The sequence below is a fragment of the Sinocyclocheilus anshuiensis genome, unplaced genomic scaffold (genome assembly GCF_001515605.1).
Source record: "Sinocyclocheilus anshuiensis isolate Anshui unplaced genomic scaffold, SAMN03320099.WGS_v1.1 scaffold457, whole genome shotgun sequence".
Lineage (NCBI taxonomy): Eukaryota > Metazoa > Chordata > Actinopteri > Cypriniformes > Cyprinidae > Sinocyclocheilus > Sinocyclocheilus anshuiensis.
The window spans coordinates 4,017,334-4,036,851 of NW_015537939.1; the positions used below are offsets into that span (position 1 = coordinate 4,017,334).

The following is a 19,518-nucleotide window of genomic DNA, read 5'->3' on the forward strand; positions in this document are numbered from 1 at the left end:
CGATTCGCTACAGGAGGCCTTTGTTCACCCCCGGGAGCCGTGTGAGACACTTTTTTTTTTATGGATGGGCGCTTTTCATTTCACATCTTTTGGACTGATGCATGCAACACCCGCTGAGTGGCATTAAACAGCTTGAAAGATCTAAGACATTTTTTTATATATCTGAAAGAAGAAAGTCATATACACCTAGGATGACTTGAGGGTGAGTATGGGCTAATTTTCATTTTTGGGTGAACTAACCCTTTAAGCACCCAAATGAACTGATTCACAGAAATGAATCGGCTAATCTTGACAGATTTGTTGGTTGCTCAGAAGTGCTGGTGAACTGTAGGGGGAGCAGGTGAGCGGCGGGGTCATGGAAAGGTCTTCTAAAAGCCTGAGTGTCGTAAATGGTACGGAAAGCACTCAGCCTAACCCTGAACCCTCAAGAAGGCTGTGTTGTAAGGGCACAGTATTGTGTGGATTGGGTCAAACACAGGTCAAACTTTATAGCAAACGGGAACTATGGAACACACATTTTTAAAATTGAACAGGGTGACATACATGAAAACACACACACACATCCACTCTCTCTCACTCCATCTAATGCATCCAATGTACAAATAAAAGCAATAATAGGAATTTTTTTTTTTTTATCACCCACAGGCTAAAAAACTAGCATCATCATCATCATCATGCCACAAAACATCTCATCACATTCTGACAGAGACAGAATGAGAAATAAGCAGACCACTCTTTAAAAAGTGGTGGGTCGCAAGTTCATAACCCGGAAATTAGTCACAGGTCTGTTCAGATTCAGACAGACAGCAGGGTGAACAAAACAATTCTAATGCATGTAATGAAATTAAATTAGCCATATAATTGTTCAAAGTTTGCACACTAAATCAGTATATAGTATACAAATTTCAATCAATTTTGTTTTTCAGACAATGTTATGGACCAGCAGTTGGACCAGTGCAGTTTATGGTCATCCTTAATTGGTTTTAAGTTTGATTTTAAGAAACTGAAATAAAATTAAAGAATTTTAAAATAAACAGGATTAGAATTCTGATATACATATCAGCATCAGCAATTAAAAAACATATACACATATGCATATATGCACATATTTAAACTTGAAAAAAAAAGTTAAATGTAAATAGAATGAAATTAACCTTACAATTCTACATAGTCAAAGTAAAATCGGTATTTGCTATGCAAATTTAAATCAATTTTGTTTCAGTGTTATTTTAATTTTGCATGCAGTTGGACCCGTGAAAAAAAAAACCTGAAAAAAAAAATACAGTAAATTAAATCAACAACTTTATTCATGCATTAAATTGATCAAAAGTGGCAGTAAAGACATTTATAATGTTATTTCAAATAAATGCTGTTCTTTTGAACTTTCTATTCATCAAAGAATTCTGAAAAAAAAAAAATACTCAAAAATATAAATCAGCACAACCATTTTCAACATTAATAATAATTAAAAAATGTTACTTGAGCAAATCAGCATATTAGAATGATTTCTGAAGGATCACGTGACTGAAGACTGGAGTGATGATGCTGAAAATTCAGCTTTGCATCACAGGAATAAATTATATATTAATTATCATTTTTATATATTCAAAATTATATATTTACATTATATAAATGTAAAAAGTAATAAATATATTAAAATAAATAATACAGTTATTTAACAATATTACAGTTTTTACTGCTTTTTTTATCAAATAAATGCAACATTTGAGAGCATAGTAGTGCATGTGCTCATAGCACTTAAGAGGTCATGCACCAACAAAGCAGTGTATGACAGTTTAAAATGTTTAAAAACAATGCATAATGCATTCACATGTAGTTTAAACAAAGCGTGCACAGTGCATACTGCATATAATATTGAGTAAGCTACTACTCCTCTCTGAACAGGCCTGTGATTCTGCTGATCAGAAGGAACAGTCATTTCACAGTCAGCGTGTAATGATGATGCCGGCCCATCTAGTTCACTTCACAGCACCAGAGGAAACAGCAGGAGCAACATATCCCTTGATTTCCCTGCATCCCTCTGTCATTCTCACTCCACGTCTCTCTATCCCCCGTTCATGCTGTTCTAGATCTGTCAGTGTGTATTACCGCCTCCTACATTCAGAAGCAATGGAAATCACAAGCCTTCTTTGTCTTCTTACTATCTTTCTAGCTGGTTTATCTCACTCACATATTACCAAACCACTGAAAATAGGAAGTAATGGCTTTAGAGGAAATTGATCAGAACATCATGGTTTTAACCTCAGCCATTAAGTATCTGAAGACTGAAATATCTGAAGATGATGATGTGGAGGGTTAAAAATTTACATTTCAATATTCAAGTATTGTTAGTATTGGTTTCTAGCAACTGGCTGGAACTAGCAGGTTGACTAAATAACAACGAAAATAGGAAGTAATGGCTTTAGAGGAAATTGACCAGAACATCATGGTTTTAACCTCAGCCATTAAGTATTTGAAGACTGAAATATCTGAAGATGATGATGTGGAGGGTTAAAAATTTACATTTCAATATTCAAGTATTGTTCGTATTGGTTTCTAGCAACTGGCTGGAACTAGCAGGTTGACTAAATAACAACCAAACCATTGCGCATGCTAAACTTATAGTGATACTAGTGATAAACTTATCCCAGCTAAAACACCACCAACATTGAATTGACTATATTTACACTTGTAAAAAAAAGTGTGCTTAATTGTATTGAATGTGCACTTGTAGTGTACTTGTAATACAATATTAACTAAATAAAAGGCCACTTAAAGTGTACTTAAGTGAAGTTAAGCGTACTTAAGCAAATAAACTTCAATGACTGTTTTAACACACTTAAGTACACTTTTAAAAAGTGCACTTTAAGTGTCAAATTACGTTTTATTTTAAAACATTGTTTTAATCTTTTGTTGTGCTACACTTATTTTGATGTGCTGACTAAACGACACACATGAAATTAAAGCACATGTAAATTTTTGAAAATAATTGATATTACTTCAATTTATTAATTACTAAAATGAATTACTTGATTTTAATTTCAACTGTAGTGTCATTTGACATAATATTTAAATAATATTCATTATATTTTATATAGTTAAAGTTTTAAATTGCAACTTCATAATTACAAATAAATACATGACATACAAGTTTTAATATAAATTGCATTAAAGTATATTTTCGTTTACCATAAATGATGGTCAGTATATTCGGCAGTACACATTAACCATATTTCAAAATCAACATTTTCAATTGTGAAATTATATTTAAGGATGTGCTTAAGTCCAAGTGGGTTAAAAATTTAAACTAACAGAATCTAATATAAATTTAATAAATACATATTTAATATAAAATGTATAAACTATTGTACATTTATACATACTATCATAGGCCTACATTTTTAAAATTGTAAATAGCATGTGTGTCTGTAAATATAACATTAATTAATAGTATTTTTCATTCTATACTATGGAAGTCAATGGCTACCATCAACTGTTTGTTTACCAACATTCTTCAAAATATCTTCTTTTGTGTTTAACAGAAGAAAGAAACTGATACAGGGTTTGAACGATGTGAGGGTGAATAAATGATAACAGAATTTTCATTTTTGGGTTAGCACTTAAGAATATTCTTTAAGTAAATTATTTTCATAAGAAGTACTCACAAAGTATATTGAAGTGTACTTCTTCATAAGGGTATTTACACTATAACGTTGCTGTAAATTTCATTTTCACACAGTGTAACCTCTTTCTTCTGATAGAGAGGAATGAAGGATTTAAACCTGCAGAAGAACCCGGTGTGACCTGATCCAGCATCTAGATCATTGGTCTGTGAGCCCCAGTCCTATTTTATTGGGTTTTAGATATGCCTGGTTACTTCATATGATTCTATGTATGTGTGTTGACCTAGTTAACACATGTTGAGCGAGAGGGTCGCCATAGGCAAAGAGGATTGTGGGAAATGCACAACTAGTGTGTCCAGAACGATTATGGGCAAACATTTCCATGCAACAAAACCTCACAAACACACAAAAATTTTTGCAGGTATTAGACAGGTGTGTTTTTGCTCCCAGCTGAAGGCAGAGCATATCAAACTTCATGATTTAAGCGTACGCTAACTGCCCGATGGCGAAATGTATCCATCTACCACATCTTCTCTATTCGCTTTGATCACTATATCTTTCATCAATTATTCCCAAGAGTCTCCCGCCTCCAACATCTCTCTCTTTCTGTCTTTTTTGTCTGTCTCTCTGTCTATGCAAATATACCCAGCCTCAGCCAATCGGAGAGCTCTGATTCACAGCATCAGTAATCTCAGCCAATCAGAAGCCAGCACTCAATGCACATGGCCAAATTCATAGCTGCACATCATTTGGGTCATATATAGTTAATCTCAAACACAACAAACTCACAATGAGGATGTTAGCTCTGTAGTGACTCATCCAGCAGTGAATGTGCATGTTTGTTTATCATGGCAGTTTCTTCATGCGAGAGACAGAGAAAAAGCAGGCATTTCTCCAGTTATCATTTAACTCTTTAGACGACAAGCAGCTAGTCTTGTTTATCTGATTAGTGCCAACATGAGGTAAGTCAAGGTAATTATGTCAAGGTAAGATTGTCGTATGCTTTCTCTTCTGATGTATTTGAAGCTTTCTCCATCTCTTTGTAAGTTCAGTCGCTCTTTTGTCTGATTCAGTTGGTTCAGCTTAATGCATTGTGACACTGACCCAGTTCTACTAAATACATTTTGCATATGTAAATGATTGCATATGCAAATAACTGCAATGCTAATTAGAATCTAATTATTTTATTACAAGAAATCAGTTTGTGTAGAGTATCAAGAATTATGGCACCTTATTATATACCATGGTACTGAATGATTATTATATCCATGTCTCATGGCATGCAAACTAATATATATATATATATATATAAACACATTTTTTTTAAAACACTGTAATACCACAGTATTTTGATATATACCATGGCACTGATTGGTATAAATATATATTTCAATAAATACCATGGTACATAAAGTAAATAGTAATACCATGACATTTGTAGGATACTTGTAGGATACTTTTTATACATACAATAGTACTGAATGGTTGTCATGCATCGTGGTATTTAAAGGGTACTCCAAAGAATATCATGGTACATATTAAAAAACATGGTAATACCAGAGTATTTTAATAAATACCATGGTACTGATTTCTTTATTCATGTACCAAGTTATTTCAAATAATATTATTTATTTTAAAGAATATTGTACAGAATCAAATAACATACTAAAACCATTGAACTTTGATATTTACCATGCTACTGAATGGTTTTCATATAAATTTACCATAGTATTTAAAGGGTACTCGATAGAATATCATGGTACACAACACATGAAAAGGGTGGTAATACCACAGTATTTTGTTATATACACTGGTTCACTACACTCAATTACCAAGGTATTTATAGGGTCTTTTGAAGAATAATACAAAAAAATATACTTTTTGGTAGGTTAGTGTACATTAGAAAATTCTCAAGCAAAACAAAAAATTGTATATAACTTTATTTTGCATTTCTTACAAATGAAATAAAACCATATTGTTTTCAGTCTCTTCCAAGCTGACAAAAAAATCAGAGCGCTTATGATATATGACTCTGTACGCTTTCCCATTTTTAATTCAAATGAATACCACTAAAGAACATCATACAATAGCAGATGATTACAACCACAATAATAATTATATGCAAAAAAAAAAACAAAACATATAATTACACAATCTCCCAGTGCAATCGAACACAGCCGGATATGTGTTTAATCAAATAGCAAATCTAGATAAGATTTAGCATATTTAACACTGAGTTAGGGACATGCAAAGACACACCTGGTGCATTCTGGGAACATTCAACGCTGTCGTTGAGTTTGGATGCATAAGAAACCATCGACCGTTGGCTGTGCCCTGAAATTACCATATACTACACGTCAACTCTCTTCCAGCAACCCGACCGCACTTTTCTCTTTATTACGGCTGCGATATACATTCATTGATGTCGTTGGGTTTAACATGTGAGCGACTCACTGACCAATGAGTGCAAACTGCAGTAGGAACACTGGAACATCGTCTGGTAAGACATTTCAGACATTACATTTGTGACCTTCAGACCTAAAAAAACAGAACTTTGCAGACAAAACCTTTCAAACCTTCACTCAACAAGCACAAGAAGGTGTAAAAGATATAAGGTAAGCAATACTGCACTTTTGGTTTTTATTCAAAGGCTCTCTAGGGGTCTTTAATATTCAGTAATATTACTGATTTAACTGCACTGATAATACTGAATAAAAACAAAATGTTATTTGAAACATTCTGTATTGTATAAAACGCTATATAAATAAATGTTACATGACTTGAATAGTTGATTCAAGATGTAGATGAGTTTGTTTCTTCATCTGAACAGATTTGGAGAAATTCAGCATTACATCATTTGCTCACCAGTGCACTGCAGTGAATGGGTGCCGTCAGATTGAGAGTCCAAACAGCTGATGAAAACATCTAGGGCTGCCACTAACGACTATTTTTATTTCGATTAATCTATCGACTAATTTGTCGATTAATCTAAACGATTAATTTCCCACCAAAAAAATCTACAATTTTACTTAAGAATATTTTATTAAACTATATTTTATTAAACCAAATGAAATCCAAATTTCTATGAAATCCTTTTTTTAAAGCAAAAGTAAAGTGCAACATAAAGTGCAAGAAGCAAGTGTCCATCTCATAGTCCAAATCACTGAAATCAAAGTTCAGTATTATAGTGTAAGAATGACAACATATCCACGTGTTCTAGTCTACTAATAATACAGGTAAAATAAACTACATTTTACCAGAAATGTTATTTACCAGAATGTATTTAGGAGAAAAATGTAAATGTGCAGTACTTCTGAAAAAAGGAAAAGAAAAAAAAAAACGTTTTTTTTTTTTCAATAAAATAAATTAATTGGAGATGCTTTTGATTATTAAAATTTAATGGAACCATTAAAATGGAATCCAGAAAATAATGGTAAAGTCAAAATTTGGTAAAGATAAAACTATAAAACTAAATTAATTAGACAGGCTTTTTGATTAATAAAATTTAATTTAACCATTAAAACAGAGTATAGAAAAATGTAAATGGAAAAAAAAAAATTTGGAAATAAAACGGATTTCATAGGGCCCTATAATTATAATTAATTTTTTGTGGTAATAAAAATAGATGTAAGTGAACAATAGGTTTGAGCCGCTCCACACATGTAAATGATAACAGTTCCTGTGGAACTACTGTGAACGGAGCCGCTGTGTGACGCATGTACTTAACCTACACGCATGTAAATAATTAAAGCGCATATACTGTATTAAAACTGCATCGCATATAATTATTTATATATTAATTAAATCGTAGCGTTTGTGAATTCACAATTATGCTTAATTATGATTATTAAATGGGTTTAATATATCATGCAGTCTTGGGAAACGGTCTAATGATGTGTTTTATGGATTCTCGTCCGTGAAATGCGCCACTTCCGGTATTTTGCCGGTTAGTCGACGCAAGCAAAATGAAGTCGAGGATTTAAAAAAAAACTCGAATAGTTGAATAAAATCGACGAATCGCGACAGCCCTAAAAACATCACAATAATCCACAAATAATCCACATGACTCTGGTACATCAATTAACATTTTATGAAGTGAAAAGATGCATGTTTGTAACAAACAAATCCAACATTAAGACATTTTCAAATTCAAACCATTGCTTTCATCTAAAACGAGTCCACTATCCATAATATTGCTTACTCTATTGAAGAGAAATTTGAAGAAAACTTCTCAGGAGAGAAATTTGCACAAATCAAGAACTGTTTACAAGCAAAAACGGTTTTAAAACTGTTCTAAACAAATATGCTTGTTGACTTTGATGTGAGAGGATGGACTTTTTCACTGGAGGAAGCTGGAGTGGTGTGGGTTACTTGTGGATTATTGTGATGTTTTTATCAGCTGTTTGAACTCTCATTCTGACGGCCCCCATTCACTGCATAGGATTCATCGGATCCACTGGTAAGCAAGTTACATACTGTTAAATTTCCCCAAATCTGTTCTGATGAAGAAACAAACTCATCTAGGGTGGCCTGAGGATGATTTTTTTGTGTGAACTATTCCTTTAAGTATTATAGTACTCTTTATAAAAAATGTAAAAAAAAAATCACCAAAATACTTTTAGCCAATCAGATGCCTAGAATCCCTGCTTGTTTGCATATTGTGCCTGATTGTTGACCTAACTTTGACTCCACTGCCAGAGAGTGAAGGTGATGTCACCAGTGTGTGTGTGTGTGTGTGTGTGTGTGTGTGTGTGTGCACACTTCTGGAACGCTTGCATGTTTGTAACAAACAAATCCAACATTAAGACATTTTCAAATTCAAACCATTGCTTTCATCTAAAACGAGTCCACTATCCATAATATTGCTTACTCTATTGAAGAGAAATTTGAAGAAAACTTCTCAGGAGAGAAATTTGCACAAATCAAGAACTGTTTACAAGCAAAAACGGTTTTAAAACTGTTCTAAACAAATATGCTTGTTGACTTTGATGTGAGAGGATGGACTTTTTCACTGGAGGAAGCTGGAGTGGTGTGGGTTACTTGTGGATTATTGTGATGTTTTTATCAGCTGTTTGAACTCTCATTCTGACGGCACCCATTCACTGCATAGGATGCATCGGATCCACTGGTAAGCAAGTTACATACTGTTAAATTTCCCCAAATCTGTTCTGATGAAGAAACAAACTCATCTAGAGTGGCCTGAGGATGATTTTTTTGTGTGAACTATTCCTTTAAGTATAATAGTACTCTTTATAAAAAATGTAAAAAAAAAATCACCAAAATACTTTTAGCCAATCAGATGCCTAGAATCCCTGCTTGTTTGCATATTGTGCCTGATTGTTGACCTAACTTTGACTCCACTGCCAGAGAGTGAAGGTGATGTCACCAGTGTGTGTGTGTGTGTGTGTGTGTGTGTGTGTGTGTGCACACTTCTGGAACGCTCTTCCGTCGCTTTACGGCTTAATTGGTTTCTCACATAAATCAAGTGCTTTCTCTAACAATGTTCGACCCTGACTTGTACAGCTTTACAACAGCATGCATGCATGTATCACAGAAGGATTTGTTGGCAACATAAGATCAGAAGCTCCTGAACTTATTCTGACCCCTAAAAGGTGCACTTTCACCAGAGCTTTGGAGAATGAGGAAGAAAAGAGCTCCGTGTCATGCTCTACTGGTGAAGATGAGTACTGCAGTCTCATTTTACTCTGGATGCTAGTTTTTAATTCCCTCTACATTTGAGTTTCATTCCAGAATGTCACAATAGACTCAAATTCTCAACCCTCTTCTAAAAATATTAATAAAATAAAAACACGATATTAAAAAAAAACCCACACAATGTTCACTATTCTTTATGATTTAAAAAAATGTTTGAGACACAAAGCACAGAAATTAGCCAATATAGCCAGTAGGTGTCAGCATGGAGATCATGCACAGTTTCCTCACCTGTGCCGTCCTGAAGGGAGTTCTCTTCATAAAAACCTGCAGATAAGAGAAAGAGTGAGAGAATATGAGGGGACATTAGGAAGTTGGTATTTATACAACAGAAATTCAAACATTTCTAAAAGAAAAATAAGAATGTGTGATTGTATTTTTGCAAACTGATGAATGAGATTCATGTCCTTTTCAACAACTAGTCTCTATATGATTTTTATTTCCACATCTATTGTGCCTGCAGATTTTTCAAACTGCAAAAAATTAATTTTAGTGAATCGTTTTGTTCAGACAGTTCCTGTAATTAAACTCAAAACAAATCAAAGAGATTAACCAATTTTTTTTTTCAGATAATGTTTGCATCTTTGTTAAAGTGAAATCATTAGCTAAATGCTAGTCATTGTGGGTTTTGACTTATATAAATTAGTACTTTTCTAGGTTTATTTGTTGTGTTACTTTAGTATCATTTATATATCATAATAATATTTTTTTAATATTTTGAATTGGATTTTATTTCTATATGTTCAGTATTCATTTTTAGATTTAATAATTTTGTTATTTTTATTAGTCTTTGCTTTTTAAAGTTTTTTATTTAGCTTTATTTTTTTCAGTTTTAGTCATATTAGTAATTTAACTTAAACAATTTTCTAAGGGTTGTTTTAAGTATATATATATATATATATATATATATATATATATACACATACATACACGCGCGGGCAGAAGAAGAAGAAGGTTGTGAAGTATGGAATGGGTGGCATGATCGTGATGCTCCTGATCTGCATCGTTTGGTTCCCGCTGCTCTTCATGTCTCTGATCAAATCTGTGGCAGGAGTGGTCAACACTCCGCTGGACGTGTCCGTCACGCTCACGCTGGGAGGACTTCAGGTGCACAGCACTGTTCTGCTCATCTGCATGCTCATTTCAGATGTCTGCCAGTTCCTACTTTCAATATAAACCAAGAAACATTTTATTGCTTTCTACTCTGTCTCAGGTGTTTCTCCTAAAAAGACATTTGCAGAAATCAAAATATACGCAAACGAGTCATCCAGTAAGATTATAAATCTATAAAATGAACGTGGAAAGATATTTTTGAGTTCATATTATTCATATACTGTTTAATATAATATTTTTAATAAGCTTTGATTTTTTTTAAGTTTTCAGTTTTCATTTTACTTTTAGTTTGTTTTAGTAATTTTATTATGTGTTTTGTCATTTTTATTAGTTATTGATTTGTATAAATTTTTATTTTAGTTACAATTTTTGTCATTTTTATATTATGCATTTTATATTATGTTTATATTAGTAATTATTTTATTACTTATTGTTTTTCTATTTATTATTTAAATTTTATTTTATTCATTATTATAATTTATTATTTTTTATTATAATTTTAGTTTAGTAATTGTTATGTCAGTTTTATTTGGAGTGTTTTCTATTTATCTTTAATATTTTATTTCAGTTTTAGTTATTTTAGTACAGTAACTTACATTTATTTATTTCATTTAATTTTTATCTAATATTAATATTTTATATTATTTCAGCTTTATTTCAATTACCAGCAATTATTTTTTATATAGTTTTAGTTTTAGTTACAATAACATCACTGGATCACTGACTTTTGATTTCAGACTTTAGTATCTAGGCAAAACAGAGCACAGATTGAGACATTGTTGAGATCTCTTCTGAAACTCTAGAAAAGACGTGTGAAATTACAGGGGTCTTTTCTCAGGAGAAACATCTGAGAAGCAGGAGACATAAATAAATGTCTCTATTTGTTCAGTGCTGTCTAAGAGATCTGATATTTTTGTCTATCCTATGGGAAGCGTGCACATCTCAAGTTGCCTACCATTTGATAATTAACATGGCTCTCTTTTTTCTGTTCTTGTTTGTTTTATTGTTTTCAGCCGATCTTCACGATGAGTGCCCAGCAGAACCATCTGAAAAATGTGTCTTCTGCAGAGTTTGACAAGTTTTCAAAAATATACAGCTCTGATGCAGTAAGGAACTAAGCGTCTGTTCAAATCACAGCAGCTCTTTTGTACTTTGACAAGAACATGTTTTCTAGTAATTTACCGATATATAGAAATGATTTCAGATAGCTGATTAATAATGACCATTAGAGTTCTATTTTCACATTTCACTGCATAATCAAAATAAAAAATAAGAAATTAAATTTTGCATAGATAAAATGGAACTTGTTTTAGGACTATTTGGATATTGTGGCATTATTTGCCTGCCAATTTAACCAAGTTTGTAAAATAATTAGGGTTTATTTAGGAATTAATACTACTTTTGAAATACTACTATATATATATATATATATATACACACTGTATATGTATATATATATATATATATACATACAGTATATTTATATATATATATATATATATATATATACATACATACATGCATACATATATACATATTTTTCTGTTTTTACAAGTTTATATATTTTACTTTATTTCAGCTTTATTATAATTAACCAAATATTTTTAATAGTTTCAGTTTTTGTTAACCAGTTTTTTGTTTTTTTTTGTAAATTCGTTTAATACTAAAACTGTCGTTGAGTTCCTCGTTGATTTGTGCCAAATAATTGCTGCTAAATTATTTATACTTAAATACCTTAATTGTAGTTAGCTGCTTTTCCTAGCTTGTTTTTCTGAAGGGTAAATTGAGTTCAATTATAAGTAGATTTAACAATTTTGAGTGACACAAGGATGAGTACATTTTTCATTTTTGGGTGAACCATCCCTTTAAATTCCTTCAATAAATAAGTTTGCTGGCATTTCAGCCATTATCATCATCTATTTCAAGCTGAAAGGAACATTAAAATGTTCTTATAATGGACACACTTAAACGTTGCACAGCAGTTCATCGAACCACACAGAACATCAAGAGCGCTTTAAAACAAAGCCTCTTCTCTTTCTTAAAACAACACTTCCTCTATCTATCTTCTTATACACACACACACACACACACACCCATCTGCCCAGTCCTCTCACTTCTGTCCCTCAGGACGTGACCTCAGCGACCTCTTCAGAAAGCGGCACATGTGTGTGTGTGTATATGAGTGTGATCTCTTCGGCTCGCTGACAGCTGCGGATTTTTGATCTGCCACACGCAGGGCTCCACACACACGCTCCAGCTATCCACGGCATATGGTGGAGCAGAACACACACGCACTCCACCAACCGCAGGCTCCTTGAAGATAATCTAATATCTGAGATGGCTGCAGGCCGTTGGGATTGAGCTACAGTAATGAATACTCACCGTCTGCCTTCTGTGCCACACACATTTTCTCACTCCATCCCACTGAACCTCCTCTGACCATTGAAGTATTTCACTTTTGGACAATTTTAAACAGGTTAAAATATCTAGGGTTAGTTCTGCTCAATATAGTGTGGCTAATACTGCTTTTAGTGGTTCACCAAACTGAGTTTTTCAGTTATATGTACACATACAGAGGCTCTAAAAAGGGTTTGGACACTTAAGATGTTTTGATATTAAAATGTTTGAATATCATTCCATTTAACAGCAACAATATCAAACCAAGTGGCGTTCACATGTTGCGCTAAAGTTTGGACAACCAGAATTGATAAATTATAATAGGAATATCAGTATATCTGTTTTGTAAACTTTTTGTGAAATGTTTTTATTCAAACAAGAAAAAAGTTGTTTTTTTTTCAAAATAAATGCTATACTTTGTATGATATTTTCAATCTAAAGCAATGGAATTCAAGCATTTTGTGCCTTTAAAGTTTGCAAATACTTTGTGGTCACTGAAAATATTTATAAAATGACAATTTAGGGATATTAATATAATGATGGCAAATGAATGTTTTCTATAAATAATAAATACACATTGACATTAAGCTCAATAAATGTATTTGATACAAAATGTAAATAATAATTTAATGATAGTAAATGAAAATGTTTTTAAAAAATTTAATACATTGATATTAATAACACTAGAAGTGCATTTTATATACAATTTAAATGACAGTTTAATGATATCAAATGGAAATGTTTTTTATTAAAAAATTAATTTATTGATACTAATATTAATAAATGTACATTTTATATACAATTTACATGACAATTTAATGATGGCAAATGGAAATGTTTTTTTTATTAACAATAAATATATTAATATAAAAAAATGTGTATTTGATGTACTATTTAAATGTCAATTTAATTATATCAAATGGAAATATAAACATATCAATATTAATATTTTAAAAAATTGGTATTTATATACAATTAAATATCAATTTAATAACAGAAAAATAAAAATGTTTTATAAATAACGTTAAATATATTGATATTAATAAACATGCATTTTATAATTTAAATGTCAATTTAATGATAGCAAATGTATGTTTTTAATAAATAAAAAATATATACTGATACTATTATTAATAAATGAGTATTTTATCTAAAATGTGAATTACAATTTAATTATGGGAAATGAAATGCTTTATTATTAATATATAAATATATCAATATTCACATATACATAATTTACATGGACTTTTATGAATCTGTAAAGCGGAAATCATTCTGGGCAGATGCAGATTGTTTCAAAACAAAACAAACAAACAAATAAAAAATAAAAAATATTGGCTCATTATATCATGATATATCACTCTGTCAATTTACATCATTAATTGGAGTCCACGAGAAGCAATGGAATAGGTTTAAAGCTAAAAAAACAGCATGATCTGTATTCACATAGGACAAACACACACACACACAGTCACATGGCATGTATACTCACAGGTATAGGGACAAATGCATACAAAAGCACACTCACACATACCAACACCCCACCCCCCGCCTGCAGAAGAGAGGGATGAGGCTGCCCAGATGTCTTCAGTTCCACTTGGCTGATGGAAGGAAAGAGGGATCGGGAGGGGAGCTGTACAGATGTAGTAGTGATATGTAACCTGAATATCCATTTATTTTCCATAGCTTCATCATTCAGATCCAAGGACATGAGATCCCAGCCGACCCCCCTGAACCTCTGCTCATCACAATGTGTGTGTGTGTGTGTGTGCGCGCATGTCATCTACACTCTACACAAATGCAGGCCTAAATGTAAGATTTATGTACACTGAAGAATGTGGATTAGGATTTACTTGAAAAAAAAAAAAGCTAGGAAACAATTTGCACTCAGTAACTGCTAGTAAATATCACAAATAATTAGAGAAACAGCAAGTAACACACTGATTCCAATGAGAAATTTTGAAGCAGAAAAACTATAAGTATTTCCTATTAAAACATGTGCCAATAACTTTTTAAGAGCGTTTTAATCACATGAAATGTCTTGTTTTAACAAACAACCTAATAACTTAATGTGACATATTTTTCAGCAATAAATGGGTAAAAAACAGTTAAGATTTCTGCACTCAGAAAAGATCATGTCACAGATTACATGTATCATTAACTCTATACATCTATTTTTGCATCTATTTATTATACACTTGTGCCGGTATTCGGTAATGCGATATATCACGGTAATGAATATGCATGATATTGTTATCGTGGGCACTTCTAAATACCGTGAATAATTATACATTAGCAATTAATCGCAACATGAAAATCTGATACCGGCATATCCCTAATTTATTAAGAACTATTTGCATGCTATTGCACAGAATCAGCTACTGTACTTGTATTTTCTTCAGCTTCTACTATAAAAATCTAGTTGCTTATTTACAATAGAATCATATTTAATTTCTGCATGGAAGCATTTTATTGCATGTTGTTTTAGAATTGATTCAAAATGAGATTTGGTTCAAATATGAGAAAATAAGAGAAAATGTTAAGCTGACATGTTAAGCATTTTTTTTTTAAAGATGTTTGCTATGTTATCTATAAAAATTATCGAAAACACAGATCCAACACCTTTAAAGGAAAAGTCCAGCAAAAAAATGAAAATTCTGTCATCATTTACTCAGTATCATGTCGATCATAACCTGTATGACTTAATTTCCTATGCTGAACACAAAAGAAGATATTTTGAAGAATGTCGTTAACTAAACCCTTTCAGTTCCCACTGACATCCACTGTATTTTCGTCCACACAATGGAAGTCAATGGAAACCAAAGCTGTTTATTTACAAACATTCTTCAAAATAAGTCTTCCCAAGAAGAAAGAAAGTCATACAGGTTTGGAATGACTTAAGATTTCAAAGAATTCTCATTCTTCCCTGGACTATCCCTTCAAAATGCAATGCTTTAAAAATGCAGTTTATACAGCAAAATGAATGGAAAACCAAAACTCTCATGGGGCAGAATGAATCTACCTGTTCAACATGTCCGTCAAGGTTTCTATGGCAACAAGAGGGTCAAAACAAGGGGTCATGGAATGGCCAGGGGCAGGGGGGGTTATGATCCCTGTGAGGGTGGGAGGACAGAAAGTTTATCTTTTATGTGTTTATGACGTGTTTGTTTATTTGTGGGGGAAGGGCTACCAACCTTAAAGATAAAATCTCAAATCACACACACACACACACACACACACACAAACTCCCTTTCACCTACAGTAATTGTATTAGTAGTGGAGGAAATTTGACCCTTTGTTTTTTTTTAGTTTGACATTTAAAGTCTAATTTATATACATAACTAAAAAAACATATACTTTTTATAGTGAATATGTATATAAAACGCATATAAAGCAATACACATTGGCATCTCCTTCTTCTCTCGTTTTCCGTTCCGTAAGGTCAGTGAGAGTAGAAAGGTCACTCAGAAGTGAAAGGTCAAGGCTGTTGACTATACAGTTGTATTCTGGTATGTGCAGTGACCAATCCAGTGTTTCTAGAGCAACACTCATCAGCTGGACTTAATGTAACTGTTGAATTATTGACTTTCAGGTTCTGTAAAAATGAAACCCGTCATGTTGGGTTTGTGTGTGTTTGTGTTGTCCACAGTTGCTGAATGTGTGTGTGCATATATGTGCCAAACAGATGCTGGAAACACAGCTGTAAAATTTGGAAATTCTGGCAACCTTTGTGTGCGCTAAAAACAAGCTGGTCATCTTAGAGTGTATGTGTGTTTCCTTAATGTACTTCATGTTTTAACATCTAAATTTTAAAATGTAAAATTTAAGATTAAAAAAATAATAAAATACTTCAACCTGTGACTGACTCGAACAGATTCACATTTTCATGTTGCAAAAAAATAAAACTAGGTATACTAGCTCTTACACCATAGATGTAGTGTAATATTATTCATGAATAATTTACGCCAACAATAATCGTTCATTCTCTTCAGACAGCAATGGTAAATCATTCTCTTATTACCCGTCCATCTGACACACCTCTATCCAGAGGGTCAAGACATGAGCCCACTCTACCGGAGCAGAAACTACTGGTTAATTACATAGCATGGACGTTTTGATACATAGAGACATAGCATACACTTTCTGTGCTAATATCACATTATTTTGCATTTTACCGAGTCACATAAATGATCACATTTGCTGAATCCTGTCAATCCAGGATGCCAATCCTGAATATGCAGTGACGTCTTTATATTGTAAATTGCAGTGTTATTCCAACACTCTTAAAAAAAAGGTTCCAAAAGGAGGTTTTCACAGTGATGATATAGAAGAACCATTTTTGTTCCAAAAAGAACCTTTCAGTGAACACCAATTGTATTAGTGTGAAGAACATTTTAACCTGTTTTCACTATAAAGAACCTTTTATAGATGCGAAGAGTTCCATTGATGTTAAAGGTAAAAATCAGAGATGAAGATAAAGAACCTTTAGGAGTGAACGATCTTAGGGCCATCACATCCCATAATAACATAGATGGGCTTTAGTAGGAAATAGAGCAAAGATATTCAACTTCTATTTTTTCCAGTTAAAAAAACGTTTATATTTAATATATTATAATTATTAATATTCTAAACAAACTAGTGTAAATTCATGAATAAATACATATTTTTGTACATATAATTTGTTATTTTTTCTCTATTGATTTATCTTCACTGATTACAAATGCTTCAGCTGCTTGTTTGTTGTCATCGACGTGTTTTTGTGGCGCTCGAGGGTGATTCGCTCAAGTTCAAAAGTTCATCTTTTACGATTCCTCGAGGACGTGCATATAAAAAAACATTCCTCAGCAGCGCTTTAAAAGACCTCACTGTCCCCAAACTCCAGCTCTATACGTCCATTTATTACATTTACACACATATTTACTCCATACACGGGTAACAAATTACAAATTGCATTAACATTGCAAGGACGTGCATATAAAAAAACATTCCTCAGCAGCGCTTTAAACGACCTCACTGTCCCCAAACTCCAGCTCTATACGTCCATTCATTACATTACACACATATTTACTCCATACACGGGTAACAAATTACAAATTGCATTAACATTGCACAATGTTCCATTGAGAAAGCTCTAAAAGTAGGCTATATTATTTAAAACAAATCTGGAAAGGATAATTTGAGAAACAAGAAAGCAAAACAATACACTTTGCCTGAATTATGCCCTCATGCATAATACAAGATTCAGAACTGTAACTCAATTTTCATCGGAGACTGCATAACTGTGCACGGGAATCAGAAACTCACCGGCGCTCAGTAATTTGTCCCGTTTGGAGAAGTCAAATCCGTTGGGTCGGTTCTCCACCTCCATCCTCCTGTAGATGAACTGAGCGTGTCTCTCTCCTCGGTCCGCCTGCAATCTGAGCTCTGACCTCTGCTCTCCGCGCGCTCATGTCAAGCGCTCATGTTAGCGTGAAAACACCTTGCTCAGGTCACGTGACGACACGCCCCCGCGACGCCATCTGGGATTTAGAGTTCATCAGATAGATGGATGGCTGGATAGATAGACTTTTAAACACTAACTATAAACTTTATAACAGAATCACAGAGACCCGCTCATGTCATATCTCATTCAACAGTTTTATTGTCCTCTGCTCCCTCCCTCTGGTCATTTACTTCAATACACCTGTCACTGAGGTTTTGTAGAATGTCTGACGTCAAGCCAAGAGGCCCAGAACCAATAGGCTAAACATAAAAGAATAAAAATCGGAGTGTTCCACGTTGATAAAATAAAAGGATTCAAGTGACTTCAATCTGAATTCAAGTCAAAATGTTGTTTTGTAAGTGCAGCGTAAATGCATGTTATAGAACCCTGCATGGTTAATTAGGCTTATTTACGTTTACATTTATTCATTTAGCAGACGCTTTTATCCAAAGCGACTTATGATGACAATGGAAGCAATCAAAATCAACAAAAGAGCAATTATACGCAAGTGCTATAACAAGTCTCAGTTAGCTTAACGTAGTACACGTAGCAAGGTTTTTTTTTTTTATTATATAATAAATAAAAAGAAAAGAGATAGAATAGAGCAAACTAGTGTTAGAGGTCTTTTTTGCTTTTGTTAGTTGTATAATAAATAAAAAGAAAAGGAATAGATAGAATAGAATAGAAAAATAATAGAGAAGCTAGTGTTAGTTTTTTTTAAGAAAACAAGCAGTTAGTAAATGAATAGTGTGCAAGTCTAAAAGTTTTATTTTTATTTTTTTTATTAAAGAATAGAATAAGAATAGAGATTGCTAGAGTTAGAGGGTCAAATAAAGATGGAAGATATGTGTTTTTTTTGAGTTGGGCAGGTCATTCCACCGGGAGGGAACATTTAATTTAAAAGTCCGTGAAAGTGATTTTGTACCTCTTTGGGATGGCACAATAAAGCGATGTTCACTTGCAGAACTCAAGCTTCTAGAGGCACATAAGTCTGAAGTAATGAATTTAGGTACCTATCTGAGATGTAAGACTCAAACCACTGGTGTGCGGTTCCTGAAATGCCCTTTCCCAATAGGGTTGACAGGAGGATCTGGTGGTTACTCGTGTCAAAAGCAGAGGACAGATCCAGCAAGATAAGTATTGAAGATTTGAAAGCCGCTCTTGCCAGTCTTAGGGCTTCAACAACCAAGA

The 19,518-nt window shown here is 32.9% G+C and overlaps 1 protein-coding gene across 1 annotated transcript in view; it reads right to left on the reverse strand.

The window, feature by feature from the left end:
• Positions 1–18,333, reverse strand: part of nr6a1b (nuclear receptor subfamily 6, group A, member 1b) — a 30,807-nt gene extending 12,474 nt beyond the window's left edge. Inside the window, exons 1-2 of the mRNA XM_016452820.1 lie at positions 18,150–18,333; positions 9,567–9,602 (exon numbers count right to left, since the gene is read on the reverse strand). Of these exons, the coding sequence (XP_016308306.1) occupies positions 9,567–9,602; positions 18,150–18,213 (100 nt within the window). The 5' untranslated portion in view covers positions 18,214–18,333. The remainder of the gene's footprint in view (positions 1–9,566; positions 9,603–18,149) is intronic.
• Between the last annotated feature and the right edge of the window lie 1,185 nt (positions 18,334–19,518).